At 44.2% G+C, this 27460-nt stretch overlaps 1 protein-coding gene across 3 annotated transcripts in view; it reads left to right on the top strand.

Annotated features, from left to right (window-relative positions):
• LOC121542609 (neurobeachin-like protein 2) overlaps window positions 1-27460 on the top strand; it is a 104130-nt gene that overhangs the window by 25698 nt on the left and 50972 nt on the right. Inside the window, exons 1-16 of one of the 3 annotated variants that reach the window (XM_045226220.1) lie at window positions 4266-4440; window positions 8016-8104; window positions 9000-9593; window positions 10137-10218; window positions 11404-11516; window positions 11978-12060; window positions 14629-14714; window positions 14837-15058; window positions 15679-15775; window positions 18131-18237; window positions 18797-18889; window positions 20195-20278; window positions 20745-20843; window positions 22748-23089; window positions 23830-24158; window positions 26761-26893. In XM_045226220.1, the coding sequence (XP_045082155.1) occupies window positions 4411-4440; window positions 8016-8104; window positions 9000-9593; window positions 10137-10218; window positions 11404-11516; window positions 11978-12060; window positions 14629-14714; window positions 14837-15058; window positions 15679-15775; window positions 18131-18237; window positions 18797-18889; window positions 20195-20278; window positions 20745-20843; window positions 22748-23089; window positions 23830-24158; window positions 26761-26893 (2583 nt within the window). In that variant the 5' untranslated portion in view covers window positions 4266-4410. Of the gene's footprint in view, window positions 1-4265; window positions 4441-8015; window positions 8105-8999; window positions 9594-10136; window positions 10219-11403; window positions 11517-11977; window positions 12061-14628; window positions 14715-14836; window positions 15059-15678; window positions 15776-18130; window positions 18238-18525; window positions 18746-18796; window positions 18890-20194; window positions 20279-20744; window positions 20844-22747; window positions 23090-23829; window positions 24159-26760; window positions 26894-27460 lie in introns of those variants that run through there. The other 2 variants (XM_045226221.1, XM_045226223.1) reach the window with 2 other exon arrangements.

The raw sequence follows: 27460 nt of genomic DNA, 5'->3' as shown, positions 1-27460 counted from the left end.
GGTGACTCCAAATCCAGACCTCCATGGATTGATTAAATTTGATTTCCATTGATAATTTTTGTGTGATTTTGTTGTCAGCACATTCAACTATGTAAAGAAAAGTATTTAATAAGATTATTTCATTCATTCAGATCTAGGATGTGTTATTTTAGTGTTCCCTTAATTTTTTTGAGCAGTGTATATGTAATTCTATGATTATGGGCATAATTTTTTTTGGGTGCACCCGTGCACATACAGTGGGGAAAAAAAGTATTTAGTCAGCCACCAATTGTGCAAGTTCTCCCACTTAAAAAGATGAGAGAGGCCTGTAATTTTCATCATAGGTACACGTCAACTATGACAGACAAAATGAGAAAGAAAATTCCAGAAAATCACATTGTAGGATTTTTAATGAATTTATTTGCAAATTATGGTGGAAAATAAGTATTTGGTCAATAACAAAAGTTTCTCAATACTTTGTTATATACCCTTTGTTGGCAATGACACAGGTCAAACGTTTTCTGTAAGTCTTCACAAGGTTTTCACACACTGTTGCTGGTATTTTGGCCCATTCCTCCATGCAGATCTCCTCTAGAGCAGTGATGTTTTGGGGCTGTCGCTGGGCAACACAGACTTTCAACTCCCTCCAAAGATTTTCTATGGGGTTGAGATCTGGAGACTGGCTAGGCCACTCCAGGACCTTGAAATGCTTCTTACGAAGCCACTCCTTCGTTGCCCGGGCGGTGTGTTTGGGATCATTGCCATGCTGAAAGACCCAGCCACGTTTCATCTTCAATGCCCTTGCTGATGGAAGGAGGTTTTCACTCAAAATCTCACGATACATGGCCCCATTCATTCTTTCCTTTACACGGATCAGTCGTCCTGGTCCCTTTGCAGAAAAACAGCCCCAAAGCATGATGTTTCCCCCCCCCATGCTTCACAGTAGGTATGGTGTTCTTTGGATGCAACTCAGCATTCTTTGTCCTCCAAACACGACGAGTTGAGTTTTTACCAAAAAGTTCTATTTTGGTTTCATCTGACCATATGACATTCTCCCAATCCTCTTCTGGATCATCCAAATGCACTCTAGCAAACTGCAGACGGGCCTGGACATGTACTGCCTTAAGCAGGGGGACACGTCTGGCACTGCAGGATTTCAGTCCCTGGCGGCGTAGTGTGTTACTGATGGTAGGCTTTGTTACTTTGGTCCCAGCTCTCTGCAGGTCATTCACTAGGTCCCCCCGTGTGGTTCTGGGATTTTTGCTCACCGTTCTTGTGATCATTTTGACCCCACGGGGTGAGATCTTGCGTGGCGCCCCAGATCGAGGGAGATTATCAGTGGTCTTGTATGTCTTCCATTTCCTAATAATTGCTCCCACAGTTGATTTCTTCAAACCAAGCTGCTTACCTATTGCAGATTCAGTCTTCCCAGCCTGGCGCAGGTCTACAATTTTGTTTCTGGTGTCCTTTGACAGCTCTTTGGTCTTGGCCATAGTGGAGTTTGGAGTGTGACTGTTTGAGGTTGTGGACAGGTGTCTTTTTATACTGATAACAAGTTCAAACAGGTGCCATTAATACAGGTAACGAGTGGAGGACAGAGGAGCCTCTTAAAGAAGAAGTTACAGGTCTGTGAGAGCCAGAAATCTTGCTTGTTTGTAGGTGACCAAATACTTATTTTCCACCATAATTTGCAAATAAATTCATTAAAAATCCTACAATGTGATTTTCTGGAATTTTTTTTCTCAATTTGTCTGTCATAGTTGACGTGTACCTATGATGAACATTACAGGCCTCTCTCATCTTTTTAAGTGGGAGAACTTGCACAATTGGTGGCTGACTAAATACTTTTTTCCCCCACTGTATAGGAGGTCCCTTACCAGGCAGAAGGGAATTTTACTTTAACCCCTGCATCAGAGAGTTACAATGTTGCTATCACATTGCTTACCTATAGTAGGAAACCGAGTTTCTTACCTGTTATCCCACATGGAACGATCCCATAATTGTTACAATTACAATAAAAATAACACTATTATATAACATATTTAACATATATTTTAACTGTAAAAAAGAGTGAGATCATTTGAGCTTTAGAAACAAGTGCTTTCATAAATGCATGGTGGGCCTCGTTCGCTGGAGCAGTGTTTTGCTTGGAATAGACAAGCCATGGGTCTCCACTCTCTCTACGTTCGCCATCCTCCTATTGTAGTGGGCCACCAAAAACTTTAGTTGTCCCTCATCTCTTGGGAAATTCCCCTCTTTATCCTGATGTGGCCCAGCCTGCACTAACATATCCCGTAAAGATCCATTCATATATTTTGGCCACTCACCGGGATCCTTTATATTTTTTGTCTGGGAGTTGGATTTAGCAGCAGCACCACCACTGTCATCGGGGACGGGGAGCGACGAATCTGGGTCCGGGTCCAAGATAGTAGGGTCTTCGCCGGCGTTGTTTGGAGGTGTGGCTAGGCCTGGTGCAACCACCTGTTCTTGTCCAGCCAGAGAGCTGTCATCATCAGTGGAAGTGCATGGCTCGGACTCCTCTGGTTTGCCCTCTTCGCTGCTAGAATCAGCGAACGGGGGCTCGTTGTTCTCTGCGAATGAATGGCCAGTCCTCGGAGGCTTGTCATTCTCCACACTGGCTGATGGACATTGCTGCACGCTGATACAGTTCAGCAGCGAATCTCTTTGGTTTGGAGACTGTGCCTCTTTTCTCATTCGTTTATTTTTTAAATATTCGCTTCCTGATAGTTTTTTTAGACATGGTAGCAAATTGTTTCAAATCTATAGTTTACTTTTAGCTAAAATGATATCCACTAGTAGTAGCTAGCTAACATTAACAGGTTAGGCTACTGACTTCATTACTAATCGTCTTCGTCATACACAAACATAAAAAACAAAACAATCATTTAATTGGCAGATTCATTTGTATTAATGTTTCACAATTGGATAATCCCATATAAACACACAAGTCGTCGGGAACTGCAGCAACGCTATGAGCTGGTGGCTGAGGTGCCTTTGGCAGAGTAGCAGCCAATCAGGGGCGCCGGAAGGCGGCAGCCAATTGTCACAATGCCGGCCCTGGGTAGGCTATAAAAATAGCTTAAGAGAAAGGGCAAGTCTCTCCAACTCTGCTCACTTCAAACTACATCTAGCATATTGGCTGATATAGCCCAGTATTAAATACAGATAACCTAATATAATGGACCACGTGAGAATCTCTTGTAATTATACCTATTTCTTATTTCTGATATTGCCTATATGGCGAAAAATAGCTGGCAAGTGAGCTGTGTCACATACACCTAAAATAACTTTACGGGACTGCGGTTGGGTTTGGGACCAGTTCTTGCGGTAGCGGGTGGGAGTCAGACAGAAACCCAGCGGGCGTGGTGCGTTATGAAAATCTGCAGGCGGAGCAGGATGAAGAAATCAGTCCTGTGCAGACCTCTACTGTGGATAACTGACAATGATGTGACTATTTCAAGGTAATTCTATCTTCATGTCACTGAAACAGACAGTCAGGGTATGAAGTGGCTGTTGAAATGAATACAATACGCTGTGTTTATTGAGAGCCATCATGGCTAAACTTGGATCACAGATGACGACTTGAGGGCATATTATATTTGTACTGAGACTATTTACTTATTCCTTACCGTGCCGAGCAGGTACACATTAGTCAAGTACCTTGTAATGACCGTCATACTGTAGCTATAGTCAGCTTTCCAGTGAACAGATCTAACTCTTCCCAATACAAAACTCATTCAGAAACACTGTTCTTCCTCAGATGTACAGTTTGTGAAAAATACATCTATTATCACCTAGTCAGATATTTTGGGTTCCACAACAACTCATCAGACTGTTCAAACATTTTGTACACCAACTGTTCCCATTACACACATCCGAGTCATTCTGAGAAGTAGTGTGCTGAGTACATGTAGTGCTAGATAGTTGGAGGATGCTGTTGGGTCGAGCCCTTACCGACATCCCCATCTGCTTCACAAATAGCTCCAGTAACTAAAGAGGAAGAGGTTAGGCCTACTATGAGGATGCTGAGTTTGAGCGGCGCGTGGAGGAAATGTGTTTCGGTTATAGTGACTTGGCATTTCCTGGTTGCTTGACAGAAGGAGAGTGAGACGGAGCGAGAGACAGACAGACAGGCGCTAGTGCTGGTTAGGAGAGAGGGCTAGAGACACACAGGCACTAGTGCTGGCTGGTTAGGAGAGATGTGCTACTCACTACTCTAAGAGGGGCTGAAGGATCCTGTGGGCCTGGTCTGGACCTGCTGTTCTGACTCGGGACCCTGATAACCCAGGAGGGCTCACTGAGACTGTTCTGGCTCTGGACTCCCTGATAACCCAGGACCCAGGAGGGCTCACTGAGACTGGGTTCTTCTGAACCCCTTCTCCCTGCCCTACCAGACACATGCAATGAGACATGGACTGGCCCACAAATGACAGCCAACTGGTAGGCTAATATTATCATTTCATTCTAGATTGATTACAGAAAACCTGAAGAAATAAGCCTAATGTTCAGTCACACACATTGATGCACTGCACCTTACTGTATACAGTGGGGGAAAAAAGTATTTAGTCAGCCACCAATTGTGCAAGTTCTCCCACTTAAAAAGATGAGAGAGGCCTGTAATTTTCATCATAGGTACACGTCAACTATGACAGACAAAATGAGAAAAGAAAATCCAGAAAATCACATTGTAGGATTTTTAATGAATTTATTTGCAAATTATGGTGGAAAATAAGTATTTGGTCAATAACAAAAGTTTCTCAATACTTTGTTATATACCCTTTGTTGGCAATGACACAGGTCAAACGTTTTCTGTAAGTCTTCACAAGGTTTTCACACACTGTTGATGTTATTTTGGCCCATTCCTCCATGCAGATCTCCTCTAGAGCAGTGATGTTTTGGGGCTGTCGCTGGGCAACACGGACTTTCAACTCCTTCCAAAGATTTTCTATGGGGTTGAGATCTGGAGACTGGCTAGGCCACTCCAGGACTTTGAAATGCTTCTTACGAAGCCACTCCTTCGTTGCCCGGGCGGTGTGTTTGGGATCATTGTCATGCTGAAAGACCCAGCCACGTTTCATCTTCAATGCCCTTGCTGATGGAAGGAGGTTTTCACTCAAAATCTACGATACATGGCCCCATTCATTCTTTCCTTTACACGGATCAGTCGTCCTGGTCCCTTTGCAGAAAAACAGCCCCAGAGCATGATGTTTCCACCCCATGCTTCACAGTAGGTATGGTGTTCTTTGGATGCAACTCAGCATTCTTTGTCCTCCAAACACGACGAGTTGAGTTTTTACCAAAAAGTTCTATTTTGGTTTCATCTGACCATATGACATTCTCCCAATCCTCTTCTGGATCATCCAAATGCACTCTAGCAAACTTCAGACGGGCCTGGACATGTACTGGCTTAAGCAGGGGGACACGTCTGGCACTGCGGGATTTCAGTCCCTGGCGGCGTAGTGTGTTACTGATGGTAGGCTTTGTTACTTTGGTCCCAGCTCTCTGCAGGTCATTCACTAGGTCCCCCCGTGTGATTCTGGGATTTTTGCTCACCGTTCTTGTGATCTTTTTGACCCCACGGGGTGAGATCTTGCGTGGAGCCCCAGATCGAGGGAGATTATCAGTGGTCTTGTATGTCTTCCATTTCCTAATAATTGCTCCCACAGTTGATTTCTTCAAACCAAGCTGCTTACCTATTGCAGATTCAGTCTTCCCAGCCTGGTGCAGGTCTACAATTTTGTTTCTGGTGTCCTTTGACAGCTCTTTGGTCTTGGCCATAGTGGAGTTTGGAGTGTGACTGTTTGAGGTTGTGGACAGGTGTCTTTTATACTGATAACAAGTTCAAACAGGTGCCATTAATACAGGTAACGAGTGGAGGACAGAGGAGCCTCTTAAAGAAGAAGTTACAGGTCTGTGAGAGCCAGAAATCTTGCTTGTTTGTCGGTGACCAAATACTTATTTTCCACCATAATTTGCAAATAAATTCATTAAAAATCCTACAATGTGATTTTCTGGATTTTTTTTTCTCAATTTGTCTGTCATAGTTGACGTGTACCTATGATGAAAATTACAGGCCTCTCTCATCTTTTTAAGTGGGAGAACTTGCACAATTGGTGGCTGACTAAATACTTTTTTCCCCCACTGTATAGGATTTAACATCTGTTACGCTGCCACTGTTGAGTTGAAAGACCTGAAGTTACACATTAGTCAGTAGTAGTGGTCTTTAAACAGGAGGGTTTCTGAAGTGTGTTTTGGAGTGTGCCTTGGAGCCATACTGGTGCTGCTGCCTGCTGTTGACAACGTAGCTAACTTCCTCTACATGGGCCCGTGGGCGTCTTTCAGGCTGCATGCACCAACTAGGCACACTTTTCATTAGTAAACTAGTAGCAGTTGGAATCTCATGGGAAGTGCCTGACTAATTGTCAGATCATGTGCTGTCACCTGATGTTATTTGGGTGTATTGAGTCAGGCTGTCCCGTGTGGGACCTGTACTCCCTCACTCCACACACCGCCTGATGTGTGGAAAATAACACTCCTCGTTTTCTCTGAAAGAAGTCTTTGCGTCTCTTAAACCGTCAGGCTCTGTGTGAAGTCAGGGAAAGGTCTCATCTTTACCTCAACACCATGAGGTTCTTCTCTCCCTGTAGAATGATGAGCTGATGTAGCATGTCTGTATGACTGTACTGTAGCTATCAAACTAGGTGTAAAGTGTCTCTGTCTCTGTGGCGCTCTAGTTGTTTAGTGACATCAATAGTAGCCTGGGTTCCAGTCTGTTTCTGCTCTCTTGCCAACTCCTTGGCTTGACAATGACAGCAGTGGAGTAGGAAATAGCACAAACATATCTGGGACCAGGCTAGAAGAGGCTTTGTGAGAGATGGGAAACATAGTGTGACTTGATAGGAGGAGGGTAGCAGGATATGATGAGTCAGATAAGAGCTGCGATATTGACAGAACCAACAGTAGAACTATGTAAAAATGTCTCTGTGTTACAGAACCAACAATATAACTCTGATATGTATAAATGTCCCTGTTACAGAACCTACAGTAGAACTCTATGTATAAATGTCCCTGTTAAGAACCTACAGTATAACTATGTATAAATGTCCCTGTGTTACAGAACCTACAGTAGAACTCTGATATGTCAAAATGTCCCTGTCCTCCAGAACCAACAGTAGAACTCTGAGATGTAAAAATGCCCCTGTGCACCAGAACCTACAGTAGAACTCTGATATGTAAAAATGTCCCTGTGCAATAGAGTTCAAGGCCTGTCACCCTGTCCCTTTCCATTTAAAGCACAGTATTTAATAGAGTTGAGGATCGATAAGTCGATTGAGTACATGACTTAATGGGTGATTTTATTTATTTGGCCTATAAAGAAATCTATGTTGTAGCTTGTTACTTTTGTGATTAGTTTTTTTCACAAAAAAGGCTTGAATGCATTAGCTCATATGCTCCTGAATGTGCCATCACTTTCGTAAGGTTGCTGCAACTTCCTGTTGCAACAACAAGAGACGTCAGCCCCCTCAGGTTGTTGTTTTGAGTTTGAGCGCTACACACTGCATAAGTACAACCTGTTAGCACTGTGGTCAGAAAACAACAATCTCAAAACAACCACAGGGTACAATCCCTTTAAGGGAATGTTAACGTGTACTGGTCCACATGCACTGTACTTTTTCCATATTGTGACTTCAGAATCAGAAAATTGTATTGCCATGCACCAAATGTTGCCAGGAATGTCCCTTGGGATGTAGCTCAGTTGGTAGAGCATGGCGTTTGCAACGCCAGGGTTGTGGGTTCGATTCCCACGGGGGCCCAGTATGTATAAATAATGTATGCACTCACTAACTGATAAGAGCGTCTGCTAAATGACTAAAATGTAAATGTAAAATGTAAATGTGTTGTACACAGAAGCTTAAGAAGCATCAACATGCACAATCACATCAACAATCAACCCAGATCAGACTTGTGACTGGAGACTCATCCTCCATCTCTCTTCCCATCCTCTCCTCCTGCAGAAAGATGTGGGCTGCCTGCAGCAGTGGCTGGAGGCGTTTGTGGCTTCCTTTGAGAAGCTTGTTGATGTGCAGTCACTGGAGCCTCGCAGGTGAGTTGACTGATTGGCTCAAATGTATTTCATACGTCCAAAATTGCAATCTATTCCCTATATAGTGCACTACTTTTGACCAGATCCTAGATCTGTAACAAGGAGAAAATTCAGGGCTCTGGTCACACATAGGGTACCTTGTCTGATACCTTGTCATCTAAAAGGCTTAAAAGAGGAACTGAGCAATTCAATAGTTATAAAAGTACTTCATTTATTTTAAAAACTGAAAACGTAGAAAGTAAAGCACATGGCTCTTCCACATAGTCAGGAAACACCTTCCAGAAAACACAGGCCCTGATTACACATTGCAGGTACCTGTGCCAATTAGCCACTCCCACCAATTGGGCAATATAATGAACAATGCATTACAACGGGAAATGTTTGGAGATGCAGGTTATAGATTAAATGGATGAGTTGAAATAGAAAATAAATAACATTACTTCAGAGTAATCTACAGTTTCAAAATGTCAATAAAAAAAAGAGTAATTTAGTCCATAGTAAAGGGCTCTCCTTCACAGGGTGTCATTTGGGAAACACACATTGACATTTTGAAGTAACATTGAAAGTCAGATTGTAGTCTGCACATCACATTATAGAAGCATTATTAGTGTGCAGGCAGGATGTTTCTTTAATTAATCAAGATGTTACCAAATCCCTGCTGAGGGAGAGATACTGTAGGTACTGTAGGCTACAGGTGGTTTGTGTCAGACTGAGTTAGATGAACCCTGACCTTATTACCAATCCCCCTCCTCCCTCCCCTCCCCCTCCCCCTGCCTACCCCTCCACCTGCCTCCCCCTCTCCCTCCTCCTGCCTCCCCCTCTCCCTCCTCCTGCCTCCCCCTCTCCCTCCTCCCTCTTCCTCCTCCTCCCCCCCCCCCTCCTCCTACTTTCCCAGGCTGGAGGACTATATTGCGGAGGTTCCCCTAGTACCCAGGGACGTACTGGTGCTCTTCAGTGACCAGCTATGGCACAGTGCCCTGCACCTCTCTGGGGGCGACAGTAACAACAGCACACTGCACCTCTCTGGGGGTGACAGTAGCAACAGCACCCTGCACCTCTCTGGGGGTGACAGTAGCAACAGCACCCTGCACCTCTCTGGGGGCGACAGTAACAACAGCGCCCTGCACCTCTCTGGGGGCGACAGTAACAACAGCACCCTGCACCTCTCTGGGGGCGACAGTACCAACAGCACCCTGCACCTCTCTGGGGGCGACAGTAACAACAGCGCCCTGCACCTCTCTGGGGGCGACAGTAACAACAGCACTCTGCACCTCTCTGGGGGCGACAGTACCAACAGCACCCTGCACACCTCTGGGGGCGACAGTAACAACAGCGCCCTGCACCTCTCTGGGGGCGACAGTAACAACAGCACTCTGCACCTCTCTGGGGGCGACAGTAACAACAGCACTCTGCACCTCTCTGGGGGCAACAGTAACAACAGCACCCCACACCCCCTGCTGCTCATCAAGTTCTTCATCATCGTCTGCAGGTAGGCCTTATAATAAAGCCCCGGGCCTCAGTCATCATCATAAGGGTCAGGAGTTTTTCCCCTGACTATGTGAAATGACCAGGTTCTAACAAGGGCTGAGCAGAGTTCTTCCTGGTTGTGGTGAAACACCTGGCTCTGATTTTATAATCATAATGAGGGAGGAAACTAAAGTATCTGTTGTTCCTTAATGTTGTCTGTAGTGAAGAACCTGGTTAAACCGTAATCCTATAGCTGTGGTACAAGTCAGCCATGTTCTATGACCCTCAGTTCACCCCTTTGTTGAATAACTCTGCCCATCCTTTCTACCCATGACTGATGCTAGATAACAAGATAAAGAAGCTAGAAGCTGATGCTAGATAACAAGAGAATAGAAGCTGATGCTAGATAACAAGAGAATATAAGCTGATGCTAGATAACAAGAGAAAATAAGCTAGAAGCTGATGCTAGATAACAAGAGAAAATAAGCTAGAAGCTGATGCTAGAAATCAGTGAGATCAGAGAAAGATTAGTGATGATTTAATGACATGAGTCTCTGTTCTTCAGGAACATGGAAACCATTGACCAAGAGAAGACCCCAGGCTATGTCTTCGAGACCATTAAACTGTTAAACTTCTGCTTGACTCAGGTAAGACACCACCCTAGATGAATCTTTCTCACACACTTAAGCTACACATTAGACATTTTCAATAATGGATGATCTGCAACCTATACTATATCACTCATGCATAGATAATATACTGTCTATTGAGCCAGAATGATAATATACTGTCTATTGAGCCAGAATGATAATATACCGTCTATTGAGCCAGAATGATAATATCCTGTCTATTGAACCAGAATGATAATATGCTGTCTATTGAACCATAATGATAATATGCTGTCTATTGAACCAGAATGATAATATGCTGTCTATTGAACCAGAATGATAATATACTGTCTATTGAGCCAGAATGATAATATACTGTCTATTGAACCAGAATGATAATATGCTGTCTATTGAACCAGAATGATAATATGCTGTCTATTGAGCCAGAGAATGCAATGGAGATGAGGAGAATACTATCCTATAAATCCACATGACCATTTTTCCACCTAGAAGAAACAGAACTGGTTTCATGGGAATAGAGAAGTGGGTGTGTGGCTGAGCTGTGTGTTGTGGAATGTGTGTATTGTCAGTATTGTTTGTGAAGAGTGTCATAAACAGGAATGTTTATTTAGTAGAAGTGAAGAGTCATAAACAGGAATGTTTATTTAGTAGAAGTGAAGAGTGTCATAAACAGGAATGTTTATTTAGTAGAAGTGAATAGTGTCATAAACAGGAATATTTATTTAGTAGAAGTGAAGAGTGTCATAAACAGGAATGTTTATTTAGTAGAAGTGAAGAGTGTCATAAACAGGAATGTTTATTTAGTAGAAGTGAAGAGTGTCATAAACAGGAATGTTTATTTAGTAGAAGTGAAGAGTGTCATAAACAGGAATGTTTATTTAGTAGAAGTGAAGAGTCATAAACAGGAATGTTTATTTAGTAGAAGTGAAGTGTCATAAACAGGAATGTTTATTTAGTAGAAGTGAATAGTGTCATAAACAGGTATATTTATTTAGTAGAAGTGAAGAGTGTCATAAACAGGAATGTTTATTTAGTAGAAGTGAAGAGTCATAAAGAGGAATATTTATTTAGTAGAAGTGAATAGTGTCATAAACAGGAATGTTTATTTAGTAGAAGTGTATAGCTGTTTATTATTTGCTCTGAGATGTCTTTATGTCTTAAAGTCCTCTCAAGGTTAAGTAAATATAAGTGTGTGTGTTTCAGCTGAAGAAGCAGCCTGAGGATCAGTCATCCCTCCAGACAGTGATTCAGTATGGCCTGATGCTGTTGGAGAGTCTCTTTGACCCCTACCATACATGGAGGAGACGCCTGGCAGGGTAAGAGGGTGTTAGTGTGCCCTACCCATGGTTTGAAGCAGGGTGTTGACCGCCTGTTGGAATGTATGTCAGTATGTCTGTATCTTTGTGTGTGTGTGGTGAGGGACCATGTTGAGGGCAGACTGTATAAACCCAACCCTTAGAAATGACAAGGCCTTATCTCTGCATGTTCATCTGGAGTGGATGCTGGTGTTGTTGACGTAACATGAAGCTGCACCAGCTCTTATCTCCAGTCTCCTTAAGGTTGCATTCCAAATGGCACCCTGCCTATTCCCTATACAGTGCACTACTTTTGACCCGAGCCCTGTGGGGCACTACACAGGGAATAGGATGCTATTTGGTACGCAGTCCAAGTCTGTAGGCCTGCTGTAAGTGTGTGTGTGTGTGTGTGTGTGTGTGTGTGTGTGTGTGTGTGTGTGTGTGTGTGTGTGTGTGTGTGTGTGTGTGTGTTTGTGTTTTAGGGAGGAGGTGAGCATGGTGGAGAGGAGCAAGTATAAGTTCTCCCCTATCCCCTTACCAGAGGAGCTGCCTGCTCTATTCCATGGTGAGGCACCACACACACACTCTCTCACACACACACACACAGTGGATTTATCACACACTGATAAGTAACTCACATACCAGTCACAACTTCTGATTTCCTCAAAACCATACTAGTCTCTCCCCCAGACCTCCCTCCTACACCACAGTATCCTGGATAACTTCTCTCACCCAGACCTCCCTCCTACACCACAGTATCCTGGATAACTTCTCTCACCCAGACCTCCCTCCTACACCACAGTATCCTGGATAACTTCTCTCCCCCAGACCTCCCTCCTACACCACAGTATCCTGGATAACTTCTCTCACCCAGACCTCCCTCCTACACCACAGTATCCTGGATAACTTCTCTCCCCCAGACCTCCCTCCTCCCGAGTGGCGCAGTGGTCTAAGGCACTGCATCGCAGTGCTAGCTGTGCCACTAGAGATCCTGGTTCGAATCCAGGCTCTGTCGTAGCCGGCCGCGACCGGGAGACCCATGGGGCGACGCACAATTGGCCCAGCGTCGTCCAGGGTAGGGGAGGGAATGGCCGGCAGGTGATGTAGCTCAGTTGGTAGAGCATGGCGTTTGCAACGCCAGGGTTGTGGGTTCGATAAAATAATGTATGCGCTAACTGTAAGTCGCTCTGGATAAGAGCGTCTGCTAAATGACTAAAATGTAAATGTAATACACTGCAGTATCCTGGATAACTTCTCTCACCCAGACCTCCCTCCTACACCACAGTATCCTGGATAACTTCTCTCCCCCAGACCTCCCTCCAACACCGCAGTATCCTGGATAACTTCTCTCCCCCAGACCTCCCTCCTACACCACAGTATCCTGGATAACTTCTCTCACCCAGACCTCCCTCCTACACCACAGTATCCTGGATAAGTTCTCTCCCCCAGACCTCCCTCCTACACTGCAGTATCCTGGATAACTTCTCTCCCCCAGACCTCCCTCCAACACCGCAGTATCCTGGATAACTTCTCTCCCCCAGACCTCCCTCCTACACCACAGTATCCTGGATAACTTCTCTCACCCAGACCTCCCTCCTACACCACAGTATCCTGGATAACTTCTCTCCCCCAGACCTCCCTCCTACACCGCAGTATCCTGGATAACTTCTCTCCCCCAGACCTCCCTCCTACACCACAGTATCCTGGATAACTTCTCTCCCCCAGACCTCCCTCCTACACCACAGTATCCTGGATAACTTCTCTCCCCCAGACCTCCCTCCTACACCACAGTATCCTGGATAACTTCTCTCCCCCAGACCTCTCTCCTACACCACAGTATCCTGGATAACTTCCCTCTTACAGCCTATGGTCCCAATTTGACTACTCCTTCTTCAAAACAGCTTCCACTGAGTCCCACTATAGACTTCATTCAGCACCCTTGTATTCCTATATACCTCTCTCTCTATAGAACTACTCAGACTACCTTTATACTAGCCTGTTTTCCTTAGATTTTCTGTTCCAGTAATATACAGCTTTCCTCTAGGTTGCTCAAGTTGTACTTTTCTCCCTTTGGAGAAACACAGTGGGCAAGAGTCCAGTCGATATGTTCTGTCTTGATCTAAAGTTAATTATGTAATTTTTTAATTAGCAGTGTTCTCTTATAATATAATATAATATGCCATTTAGCAGACGCTTTTATTCAAAGCGACTTACTGTCATGTGTGCATACATTTTTACGTATGGGTGGTCCCGGGGATCGAACCCACTACCCTGGTGTTACAAGCGCCATGCTCTACCAATTGAGCTAGAGAGGACCACTGGGATCTTAGTTTATTAAACGCTTCTATTGATAGTGTCCTTTGATTAGCACGGTGCTAATCTCTAAACCGTGTGGGAAACCTGTCTGGACAAGTTGAGTCTGTAGATTACAGAAAGCTCAACATGACTGTTAACACCATGCTATTGAGAAAGGGCAGTGGTTGGGCTGCATCCCAATTGGCACCGTATTCCCTATATAGTGCAGTGTTTTTGACCAGAAAGTTATGCACTATGTAGGAAATAGGGTTCTATTTGGCACTCCGGACCTACTGTAGGAGTGTGGGATCAAGTGGTGTGTAATACTGCTAGCTGATGTTGGACCTATTACCAAGGCTTATGGGATCTCCATTGTCTTGATACATAGCCTTGCCTAACTAGGACTCAACCCACATCCTTCTGTTTCTCAATGCTGTCCCAGTGTGCCTTGGATTTCCACATCTATTAATGACATCACAGTATACTGGCTGTTGGTTCACAGACAGCCTGTCAAAACACCAACCATCAATGTGTGGCTCACAGACAGCCTGTCAAAACACCAACCATCATTGTGTGGTTCACAGACAGCCTGTCAAAACACCAACCATCAATGTGTGGCTCACAGACAGCCTGTCAAAACACCAACCATCAATGTGTGGCTCACAGACAGCCTGTCAAAACACCAACCATCATTGTGTGGTTCACAGACAGCCTGTCAAAACACCAACCATCAATGTGTGGTTTACAGACAGCCTGTCAAAACGCCAACAATCAATGTGTCGTTGGTTCACAGACAGCCTGTCAAAACACCAACCATCAATGTGTCGTTGGTTTACAGACAGCCTGCAGGACAGCCAGCAGATCCCAGAGGTCCTCACTCTCCGATTGGTCCATCTCCAAGGGGCCGTCATCAGTGGCAGCAAGGTAAAGCACTCCTACTGTACCTCTCTTCAGCACTGTGTGTTAACTCCTATGTATCTCCTACTGTACCTCTCTTCAGCACTGTGTGTGTGGTAACTCCTATGTACTGTATCTATGCGTTCCAGAAGAACGGCCTGCTCTCCATCACCCCCCAGTCTGTGGAGGACCTTCTCTCTGTACTCCGAGCCTGGTGCCTCCGGACCTCCTCCGACCTCAAGGACCCCAAAGACCCCAGGCTGCTACGGCTGACCCTGCAGTGCCTGACTGCAATGGTGCATATCCTCCACTCCAGTAGTCCTGCAGAGCGCCTGCTGGAGATCAGGACCGTGTTGGATGGCTACTTCCAGGTAGCAGTAGTAGTAGTAGTAGTAGTAGTAGTAGTAGTAGTAGTAGTAGTAGTAGTAGTAGTAGTAGTAGTAGTAGTAGTAGTAGTAGTAGTAGTAGCAGTAGCAGTAGCAGTAGCAGTAGCAGTAGTAGCAGTAGCAGTAGCAGCAGCTGCAGTAGTAGTAGTAGTAGTAGTAGTAGTGGTGGTAGTAGTAGTAGTAGTAGTAGTGGTGGTGGTAGTAGCAGTAGCAGTTGGATAAGTTGTAGCAGCAGTAGTAGTAGCTTGGTATTGGTGGGACAGCTGTAGTAGTAGTAGAAGTAGCAATAGGAGAAGTAGTAGCAGAATCAGTAGTAGCAGAATCAGTAGTAGTAGTAGTAGTAGTAGTAGTAGTAGTAGTAGTAGTAGTAGTAGTAGTAGTAGTAGTAGTAGTAGTAGTAGTAGTAGTAGTAGTAGTAGTAGTAGTAGTAGTAGTAGTAGTAGTAGTAGTAGTAGTAGTAATATGTAGCTGTAAGCGTCTGCTCTTTTCTATCCATTGCTTTAAGGTTGGTTTGGTGGAGGGGTTGGTTTGGTGGAGGGGTAGGAGTGTGGTTGGCACAGCGTTTGTGTTTAATAGAGGTATGCAATTGTTTCTGATACTTCCAGGTCCTGAACTGGAACCGGCCTCCAGGGTTAGGGAATGAGCAGGAGGACGGGCAAGACTGGGAGGACCACCTCATCACCCTCCAGAGTCACATGCTGAGTAAGAGGCCTCATCATCCCAAATACACTCCCCAAATATTAGTCTGGTCCACTAATGTTTGAGCCATCATGCCCATATGGAAAATAATCATGGAAAACAAATAAGAATATTGTATGGCAGAAGAAGATTATTTGTACAAAAATCTAATGTGATCTAATAAGTAATCTAATAAGTAACTGGTAAGATTTAGTATGTTTTGCCTTATGCACTATATATACAGCAGTATGTGGACACCCCTTCAAATTAGTGGATTCGGCTATTTCAGCCACACTCGTTGCTGACAGGTGTATAAAATCAAGCACACAGCCATGCAATCTCCATAGACAAACATCTACAATATAATTGTATGCTGTAGCGTTAAGATTTCCCTTCACTGGAACTAAGGGGCCTAGCCCGAACCATGAAAAACAGCCCCAGACCATTATTCCTCCTTCACCAAACTTTAAAGTTGGCACTATGCATTGGGGCAAGTAGCGTTCTCCTGGCATCCACCAAACCCAGATTAGTCTGTTGGACTGCCAGATGGTGAAGCGTGATTCATCACTCCAGAGAACTAGTTACCACTGCTCCAGAGTCCAATGGTGGCAAGCTTTACACCACTCCAGCCGACGCTTGGCATTGCACATGGTGAACTTAGGCTAGTGTGCGGCTGCTCCGCCATGGAAACCCATTCCATGAAGCTCTTGATTAACAGTTCTTGTGCTGACGTTGCTTCCAGAGGCAGTTTGGAACTCGGTAGTGAGGACAGACGATTTTTACGCAATACGCACTTCAGCACTCAGCTGTCCCGTTGTGTGAGCTTATGTGGCCTACCATTTCGCGGCTGAGCCGTTGTTGTTCCTAAACGTTTCCACTTCACAATAACAGCACTTACAGTAGACCGGGGCAGCTCTAGCATGGCAGAAATTTGACGAACTGACTTGTTGGAAAGGTGGCATCCTATGACGGTGCCACGTTGAAAGTCACTGAGCTCTTCAGTAAGGCCATTCTACTGCCAATATTTGTCTATGGAGATTGCATGGCTGTGTGCTCGATTTTATACACCTGTCAGCAGCAGGTGTGGCTGAAATAGCCGAATCCACTAATTTGAAGAGGTGTCCACATACTTTTGTGTATATGTCTTATATGACATAAACAATTCAGTACGATTGGTGAATTTCCTACGTAGATATGGGATGACATATTTGAGGCCAAATATATAAATTATAAGAGTGATATATGAATATTATAAGAAAAGTGTATGTTCTGACAATGTAACCGCTACAAAATAAATGCTTTCCTTTTATAGGTTTCACATTGTTTTTATAAGTCAACATACGTATAAAAAACATACGTATAAAAAACCATGACAGTTACTACCATTTTGTATATACATTTTCAGGTATGAGTTTCCCTGTTTAAGGCTGGGCAACACCTCCTACTGGACAGTTGATCTATCTACAGCTATGCCTTTGGTCTCCCGTCCAGGGTTTTAACCAAGCCCAGATTAGCTTTAATATTTGTCACTGACTACTACCGATGTGCTATCATGAGATTGTTGAGGGATCGCCACTTAATAACAAAATAAATTCACTGCTGTTATCGAAGCCATTCCCCCTCCTCCTCTCCCTCCTCCTTCTCCCCTCCTAAATGTTTTAATTTCCCTCTTTCTCCCCCTCCTCCTCTGCTCTCCTCCTCCTCCCCTCCTCCTTTCCTCCCCCTCTCCTCTCTTCCTACTCCTTTCCTCCCCCTTCTTCTGCTATCCCCCCTCTTCTCCTCCTCCTCCTGCTCACAGCATACTTTTCTTATCTCTTCAGTAAGAATGACAGTGGCATGACGTCAGACAGTGGCATGACGTCAGACAGTGGCATGACATTGCTTTGAAATGTGTATGTGAGACCTCAGAAGGCTTAGCTGATGTTTTTTATATAATACATGCAGCATGTCTGTGTCTAAATGTTACCCACCCATATAAGTCAGATATTACAAGAATCTTCTATACATCTTGGATGTGTATTTGCTGCAATATGTATTACTTCCAGGTAAAACATACAGGAATCTTGTTTAAGTCTTCTATATCTGTTCCATACGGAGCTGACTTCATTGGTGTCCTTCTCAAGCTAAACATGGCATGATAATGAGTGACACAGTGTTGGCATGATAGCATCAACAGACTGGCACCCAGGCTACCTAAAGGATGACATTTGTCTTTACTCCTTCTCTACAAAACACCTTCAAATTACAGCTCAAAACATGAGACATATCTCTTTTATATGAAGGGTTTATCTCTGAAGCCCAGGTATGTATTATTGTTGTAATTGTGACTAACAAGTTATTGATCATGTTGTTGATGATGAGTCGTATTGTCCTCAACAGCTTCGGTGCCTGAGATCTTGCAGTGTTCAGACAGGCCGGTGCTGCAGGCCATCTTCCTCAACAACAACTGCTTCGAACACATCCTCCGACTCATCCAGAACAGCAAGGTCTGTCTTTCTGTCTATCCATCCATCCGTTTGTCTGTCAAATGTCAGTTGTTATAAAAGGTGTGTTTCCATGCATATCCAGAACTAACTTATGACATTCAGTTCATGCAGCAGGTGTGTTCTTCATGCAGCAGGTGTGTTCTTCATGCAGCAGGTGTGTTCTTCATGCAGCAGGTGTGTTCTTCATACAGCAGGTGTGTTCTTCCTGCAGCAGGTGTGTTCTTCATGCAGCAGGTGTGTTCTTCCTGCAGCAGGTGTGTTCTTCATACAGCAGGTGTGTTCTTCCTAAGCAGGTGTGTTCTTCATGCAGCAGGTGTGTTCTTCCTGCAGCAGGTGTGTTCTTCCTGCAGCAGGTGTGTTCTTCCTGCAGCAGGTGTGTTCTTCCTGCAGCAGGTGTGTTCTTCCTGCAGCAGGTGTGTTCTTCCTGCAGCAGGTGTGTTCTTCCTACAGCAGGTGTGTTCTTCATACAGCAGGTGCTGCCACAATGGAGAGCCAAACATGGTCCTCTGTGAGTTGACATTGTGTCTGTCTGTCCATCTATGTGTGTCCTGTCCTGCAGCTCTATCAGAGTAGCAGGTGTAGGTCGGAGCGTGAGGGTGTGTGTGACCTCACCACACGTTTGCTCACAGATACAGAGGTGGAAGTGGACCAGGTACTTTCCCTTCATGATGATGTTGAAATATGTCTGACTGTCAGCAGAAAACTCAGCCTCTTCTCTCTCTCTCTCTCTCTCTCTCTGCTCTCTCCTCCCCCTCCCACCTCATAGTCTATAGCTACGTAGTATAATTGCACTACCTGCATAATTAAAAAATGAGGTTGACTATCCAGACTTCCTGTTAAAGACGCTTCCTGTTTAAGGAGCTCAGAGAGATGGAGGGTGATCTGTGTACTGGACTAGTAGCTCTCTCTTCTTCTTTTGGTTGACAATTAGTTTATAGTTTTTCTACAGAACTCAGTCTAGTTTAAACTCAGTGTCAATATACATCTTCCCCCTCCCCCTCCAAAATCTACATACATTAATTCTCACAGAGGGATCCACAAACAAAACACTAAGGCAAAAAAAACGATCCAAAACAAACTGACATTCACTTACAGAACCACAACGGCCACTATACAGAACATTCTGTAAGATGGTCCACATAGGGTTTCCAGATTCTGTCAGATATGTCTGATTTTATAATATAAATAGTCTAATGGTATGTAGCTAGATAGTTCAGTCCTCCAGTTTGTTACTGCGGTTGGATATGAGGCTCCCTCACTGTTCTTATACCTCATATTCACTAATAGAGGCTGAGTGTCCTGCTGTCATCAGTAGGTCAGATGTTGTGCACATTGTGTGTGTGTGTGTGTGTGTGTGTGTGTGTGTGCATGTGGGGTCATCTCTCCAAGCATGTATCTCATCACTGTTTCGAGGCTACTTTTGGGATCTTCCTCCTCCTGCGTGTCCGGTGGTGTGGTATCTTTCACGTCGTCTTGTGGTTGTAGATGTGTAAAGGAATCTTTGATTTGGTGTATTTATTTTTTATTTTTTTTTGGGGTCATTTAGCAGACGCTCTTATCCAGAGCGACTTACAGGAGCAATTAGGGTTAAGTGCCTTGCTCAAGGGCACATCGACAGATTTTTCACCTAGTCGGCTCGGGGATTAGAACCAGCGACCTTTCGGTTACTGGCACAACGCTCTTACCCACTAAGCTACCTGCCGCCCTAGTTAGTGTATCCTATGCACCACTCAGGTATTGTGTAACAATGGGTTTTGCTTGTGTGTCACATTCTTTTTTGGCAGAAGGCTTTTGCAATCGTATTAGTTGGGTTGGGTTCTGCATGTCAGCACCTGTCAGTAATTGACACAGTTGTTTTGGTAACTTCTGTCTTTTCCCTGTGTGTGTTTCATGTAAATATGTCCCCTTGAGTTAGTTCTGTGGTGTCATGTCTTATTATGTCCCCCTGACTGTGTAGGTTTTGGAGAAAGGTTCTGACTGCATCACAGTCCATGCCCTCGGAGTCCTCACATCCATCATGAGTAACTCCCCTTCTGCCAAGGTAAGGATTTATAGACCTGGTATGGCCTACTGGGTATTGAACCCCAGTCATCCATTAGCCCTCCCAGCTAAAACCTAGGTATTATTTCTGGGAGCTTACTCAAGTCTTCAGGTCTTAGGCTCTTCATCACACAAGCATAGTTCTAGCATCATCTTCCTCTGTCTGACACACAGACACACACACATTTTATCAGAACAGAAAAAGAGGCTGATGATGATTGACTCTATTTTCATTCTTGTTTGGACAGTCCCATTGTCCTACTGTCTGTTGTGAGGCGGTGTGGCTGTTTGCCAGGGAGGCAGTTCTTTTAATTCTATCTCTGTCCCAAATGGCACCCTATTCCCTGTATAGTGCAGTGTTTTTGACCAAGGCCCATAGGGCTCTATATAGCGAATAGGGTGCCATTTGGGAGACAGCCTGTGTCTCTGTAGATTACTAGCCTGTCTGTTTTTGTGTCTCCCTCCAGGAGGTTTTCAAGGAGAGGATCGGCTACTCCCAGCTGTTTGATGTGCTGAAGAGCCAGGGCCAGCCCACTAAACGCCTGCTGCAGGAGCTCATGAACATGGTGAGTACAACAACACTCCCTCACTTCATCTGGTTAACGGATACTAATGTAGAGTGTAAAGGGACATCATGCTGTCATGAAGATGAGAGAAGATAATGTTGTCATGAAGGGGAGAGAATATCATGTTGTCATGAAGGGGACAGAATATCATGTTGTCATGAAGGGGACAGAATATCATGTTGTCATGAAGGGGACAGAATATCATGTTGTCATGAAGGGGACAGAATATCATGTTGTCATGAAGGGGACAGAATATCATGTTGTCATGAAGGGGACAGAATATCATGTTGTCATGAAGGGGAGAGAAGTTAATGTTGTCATGAAGGGGACAGAATATCATGTTGTCATGAAGGGGACAGAAGATAATGTTGTCATGAAGGGGAGAGAAGATAATGTTGTCATGAAGGGGAGAGAATATCATGTTGTCATGAAGGGGACAGAATATCATGTTGTCATGAAGAGGACAGAATATAATGTTGTCATGAAGGGGACAGAATATCATGTTGTCATGAAGGGGACAGAATATCATGTCATGAAGGGGAGAGAATATCATGTTGTCATGAAGGGGACAGAATATCATGTTGTCATGAAGGGGACAGAATATCATGTTGTCATGAAGGGGACAGAATATCATGTTGTCATGAAGGGGACAGAATATCATGTTGTCATGAAGGGGACAGAATATCATGTCGTCATGAAGGGGACAGAATATCATGTCGTCATGAAGGGGACAGAATATCATGTTGTCATGAAGGGGACAGAATATCATGTTGTCATGAAGGGGACAGAATATCATGTTGTCATGAAGGGGACAGAACATCATGTTGTCATGAAGGGGACAGAATATCATGTCGTCATGAAGGGGACAGAATATCATGTCGTCATGAAGGGGACAGAATATCATGTTGTCATGAAGGGGACAGAATATCATGTTGTCATGAAGGGGACAGAACATCATGTTGTCATGAAGGGGACAGAATATCATGTCGTCAGGAAGGGGACAGAATATCATGTCGTCATGAAGGGGACAGAATATCATGTTGTCATGAAGGGGACAGAATATCATGTTGTCATGAAGGGGACAGAATATCATGTTGTCATGAAGGGGAGAGAAGATAATGTTGTCATGAAGGGGACAGAATATCATGTTGTCATGAAGGGGACAGAATATCATGTTGTCATGAAGGGGACAGAATATCATGTTGTCATGAAGGGGACAGAATATCATGTTGTCATGAAGGGGACAGAATATCATGTTGTCATGAAGGGGACAGAAGATAATGTTATCATGAAGGGGACAGAATATCATGTTGTCATGAAGGGGACAGAATATCATGTCGTCATGAAGGGGACAGAATATCATGTTGTCATGAAGGGGAGAGAATATCATGTTGTCATGAAGGGGACAGAATATCATGTTGTCATGAAGGGGAGAGAAGATAATGTTGTCATGAAGGGGACAGAATATCATGTTGTCATGAAGGGGACAGAATATCATGTTGTCATGAAGGGGACAGAATATCATGTTGTCATGAAGGGGACAGAATATCATGTTGTCATGAAGGGGACAGAAGATAATGTTATCATGAAGGGGACAGAATATCATGTTGTCATGAAGGGGACAGAATATAATGTTATCATGAAGGGGACAGAATATCATGTTGTCATGAAGGGGAGAGAAGATAATGTTATCATGAAGGGGACAGAAGATAATGTTATCATGAAGGCCATTAGTCATTTACTTTTCATGTCTTTCTGTGGGTTAGATATATTTAGACTTCCACAAAAGCCTCTCTCATTCTCTCACTCTTTCACTCCTTCTCCATCATTGCCCCTCTCTCCCCTCTCCTCCTCTTCTCTCCCCCCCTCTCCCTATCCTCCCTCCCTCTCCCTCTCTCCACTAGGCGGTGGAAGGGGAACACGCCCACGCCCATCACCTGGGTATCAGTAACGACCAGCCCCTCCTCCTCCTCCTCCAGTGGTTGCCTGACCTGGGCCCCCAGAGGGACCTGCAGCTCCTGGTAGCCCAGTGGCTGACTGCGGTCTGCGGGAGCTCCCTGTCCTGCCGTACGGTGGCCGTGGAGGCTGGCCTGGTGGGGGCTGTGCTCCATGTCCTCTCCCAGCCACAGAGACTGGACCGCCAGTGTGCAGACGCCCTCCTGGGGCTGTTACAGGACCTGGGGTCTCTCTGTCTGAGGCCTGCTGAGCTGAAGAGTCTGTTGAGGCTGCTCCGACCCCCCGACCAGGTATTTGATTTAAAATTGATGCTCTGTAATGCTTTCAATTTGTTTAATATACTGTACAGTGACCTCCGTAATTATGAAGCATTTAAAAAAATTATTTTGGCTTTATACTCCAAATATCATAGCCCCCAAAAATGCTAACCTCCCCTGTTATTGTAATTGTGAGAGCTTAGCATGTCTTGGTGGTATGATATTTGTGTGTCTGTAACTTTCTCACTCATCATTATTCACAATTCATTCAGGATTATCCGTAATCCTGGTAGCATCCACATTAATGTAGAAGTGTTTAGAAACATATTATATTCTTATTTACAATAATAATGACTCCAAAATGACACAACACATTATTTACCATTAATTTCTACTGGGCACAAAATAATCTGAAACACAACCAAAACAAACAGCAAATGCATCCAACAAATGTGTAGTCACAAGCTTGATATAGTCATTGTGTGCTATGAATATGGGACCAAGTACTAAACGTTTGACTACTTTAATACACATATAAGTGAATTTGACAGATATCACCCTCTATACAGATATCACCCTCCAGACAGATATCAGCCTCTATACAGATATCACCCTCCAGACAGATATCAGCCTCTATACAGATATCACCCTCCAGACAGATATCAGCCTCTAGACAGATATCAGCCTCTAGACAGAAATCACCCTCCAGACAGTTATCACCCTCCAGACAGATGGGCATGACCACCCTTAGATAAAATTCTCTCTCTTACCAGGGCCAGGATGTGTTGGCAGGGAAGGGGACCGGGACACACCCCTACTGCGCCCGCATCATCCGGGTTCTGGCGGCGATGGCGGCCAGGGAGGGGAGGGAAAGCGCCCTTCAGTACTTTGACCTGACCCATCCCCTGGCGGGGATCATGGTGCCCACGGTCCAGCGCTGGCCAGGCAGCGGGTTTTCCTTCCACGCCTGGCTCTGTCTCAACATGGACTTCCCTCCATTCCCCTCAGAGTTCTCCACCCCCAGCACACGCTCGTCTACTGGGGCACCAGGGGCGGCGACCCGGGGTATGGGCAAAGGCCCCCGCAGGAAACAGCTGTACAGGTACCAGACTGGAGAGATGGGGACACACCTAAGACCACACTACTGCTTGATGTGTGCTGGCCCAATGAGAGAGCCGGTGCTGTCCCAATGAGAGAGCCGGTGCTGGCCCAATGAGAGAGCCGGTGCTGGCCCAATGAGAATTAACAAACAAAAGCCCCCCCCACGTCTCTCAAGCACTTTAATTCTACAACCACAATAAACAATGGTTTTCAATATGGGCCGTTTGATTTTCAGGCAATGTTGTTGAAGGTAGGTAGGACTGTTGTGGGGACTGTATTACCACCACACCGGCAGTCATGAATTATGACCGCAGTAATATTCCACGTGACCGTTAAATCACGGTAATCTCCTTTTATGCACTCTGGACATGCTTTGATAGTACCCAACTTGCTAACTACCATCAGGTCCTAATGGCCTGGTACTCAGGGCTCTATTGTCCCTCTAACCACTCTGACATCAATGCAAATGCAATCGAAAATCACATCAAACAGTGACAGTATCCTGCTTTTAAAACTCACCTCACTGTGATGATCCATTTGAAGGAAGAAGTTCAACAGCAGGTTGAAACAGTGTAAAACATGGTCGTTGTGGCCAAACACAATGAAATGGACAGCACTTTCTAAGGTGATGATTAATTCAAAACACCCACACGCATATTAGAGCTTATGCATACGCTTATGGACCCAAGCCTGAAAAAAAATTCTAAATTAAAATGATGGTTGTGCCTTATACAATACATAGCTTAACACATATTCCACATGGCAGAAAAACATAAAACAAAACTTATTTAAGATGTCTTTGGTACATAATTGGTCTAGCCAATGCTCCAAAATTAAACAAATTAGAGTGTGGACTGTATCATTATGCATAGTGGATAAACTGGTTACCTTATGCTACGCTCCAAAATATCTATCCACAAGTCTGGGAGGGAACGTAGAGCCCTAGGCGATGCTGTTGGTTCATTGATTGTGCAGGGCGGCTTACAGTTAGCCTACAATTATAGTGAATTTGTATTTGATTTTGAATAGCCTAGTAATGGGGGATTATTTATATTTTCATAATTAATTGGGTGACATTACCTTTACCTTTAGCTACAGAATATCTCACCACCATGATATTTCATCTCCTCCTCTCTCTCCTTTATTCCTTTCTCGAGCGTGCAGAGGGGCTGTCAACAGTTTAATGAAATATGTTTTGTTGCGAAAACATGTTACCATCGATGTTCCCAAAACAGATTTAACTTGGTTTCCCAAAGTAAGCATTGGGTAGCTGCAGGAACAGGGTTGGAGAGCCCATGGCATACAGAGTACTGGGTAGCTGCAGGAACAGGATTGGAGAGCCCATGGCATACAGAGTTTGGGCGGAATATCAGCTGTCGCGCAGCGAAAGCATGCTCCTCAAACAGTGGTTGATGCAGGGAGTGAAATAAGTGTTTATTTCTGAGCTGCTCATATTAAACACAGCTCCGCTATAAAACCGAAGTAGCCTACCAGGCATCATTGAAAAATTGACTGGCGCGAAAGCGCTCAGCCTCCATTCACTATTAGAGTGCATACAGATAATAATAATAATAATAGTAATAATAATAATAGTCATTATTAGTATAGTTTTTTTGAATGTATGGGTGGTCCTGGGGATCGAACCCACTACCCTGGCGTTACAAGCGCCATGCTCTACCAATTGAGCTACAGAGGACCACAATGACATGTATTTTTCCCCCCTGCCCCTCCCCATTTGATAATGGGCCATTCTAAATAGAAACAAATTGTACATATTAGTAAAGACGAGATTAAATTGAGAATAGTCTGATGGGTGAAAATGAGATCACTTGACGAGAGAACAGCTGTGCAGCCTGAGGCAAGTAACAGAGCGCAAGCTTTTTTTTGCGACTTTCTCAGATCATCAATAGCCTATAGTCGCATCATGCAGCCCGTATATGTTTTGATTTCAAAGACATTCTAAGGTTTGTATCATTCACAACTAAAGTTGCGAAATAACTCTAAATCTAGCGTATAGGACCTGTTTCAAATGATCACTTTTACGCTCAACATACTAACCATATACACACTCGCTCCGGAATGGGAAAAATATCCTTTCTAGTTCAATTATATTCTTCTTACTATAAAATCATAAAATAATGGCACGGGACGTATAAGCATATCTTGTCAGCTAAATGAACAAGCCTAAAGCCTATGGCATGGAGCAAAGCCAGATAACATACAGTAGGCCAACTCATATTCTGTTCTTCTGAAATACATTTTCTTCATATAATGTTTCTTTAGACCTGACTAAAATAAATAATATATTTATTTTGATGGTGTCTATCACATTGATTTATTATTAGATGTTCCAAAGGCGTATTATGTTCATTACCGGTCAATTACCGTGAGACCGGCAGGCTTTGGCATAACAATAACTGGCTGGCAAAATGTCATGACCGCCACAGCCCTAGTTGAAGGAAATATGATTCAAATATATGACCGGCAGAGTAACTTAATATTGCTACCAGTCATCAGTTGGATCAAATTAAATTCCATTCAGTAAACTTTACTGATCCCCAAGGGGCGGTTATTGATGTGTTTCCTGTCTCCTTGGTGCTTAGCCTGTTGACAGCCAGTGGTACAGGTCTGGAGGCTTTCTTCACCTTGGAGGGAGTGCTGGTTGTGGCCGTCTGCACTAAGAAGGACTACATGGCTGTGTCCCTTCCAGAACAGCCTCTAACAGACTGCTGCTGGGTAAGGTACACACAGAGATATAGGGACAGAAGATGGGTACCTAATTGCACCCTATTCCCTATACAAGGTCAAATGTAGTGCACTATATAGAGAATAGGGTGCAATTAGTATTTATTATGGATCCCCGTTAGTTCCTGTCAAGGCAGCAGCTACTCTTCCTGGGGTTTATTATGGATCCCCGTTAGTTCCTGCCAAGGCAGCAGCTACTCTTCCTGGGGTCGAGCAACATTAAGACAGTTATATACAATTTAAAATATTACATGACATTACATTTCATAACACTTTTCACAACACATTAAGTGTGTTCCCTCAGGCCACTACTCCATTTGGGACGCACGCAGAGACCGAGACACAGGCTCTCAATACGGAGTTGTTTCCCCATCTTAACTGACAGCCCTGATGTAAGCTGGGATCACCTAGCTAGCTGCTGTGCCATCTGCTCACCACAGCTGTGTTGTAACTCTAATGAATTATAATTGTCAGGGACTGTTTAATAATGGATGTTTAACTAGTACTTCAAGACACACTCATGTTTCTAGATTCTGGAGAAAGCACAATACTCTAGAA

Source organism: Coregonus clupeaformis, chromosome 17, assembly GCF_020615455.1.
Source record: "Coregonus clupeaformis isolate EN_2021a chromosome 17, ASM2061545v1, whole genome shotgun sequence".
In the NCBI taxonomy this organism is placed as follows: Eukaryota; Metazoa; Chordata; class Actinopteri; order Salmoniformes; family Salmonidae; genus Coregonus; species Coregonus clupeaformis.
The sequence above is the reverse complement of the archived record's forward strand: the minus strand, read 5'-3'. Positions and strand labels throughout refer to the sequence as shown.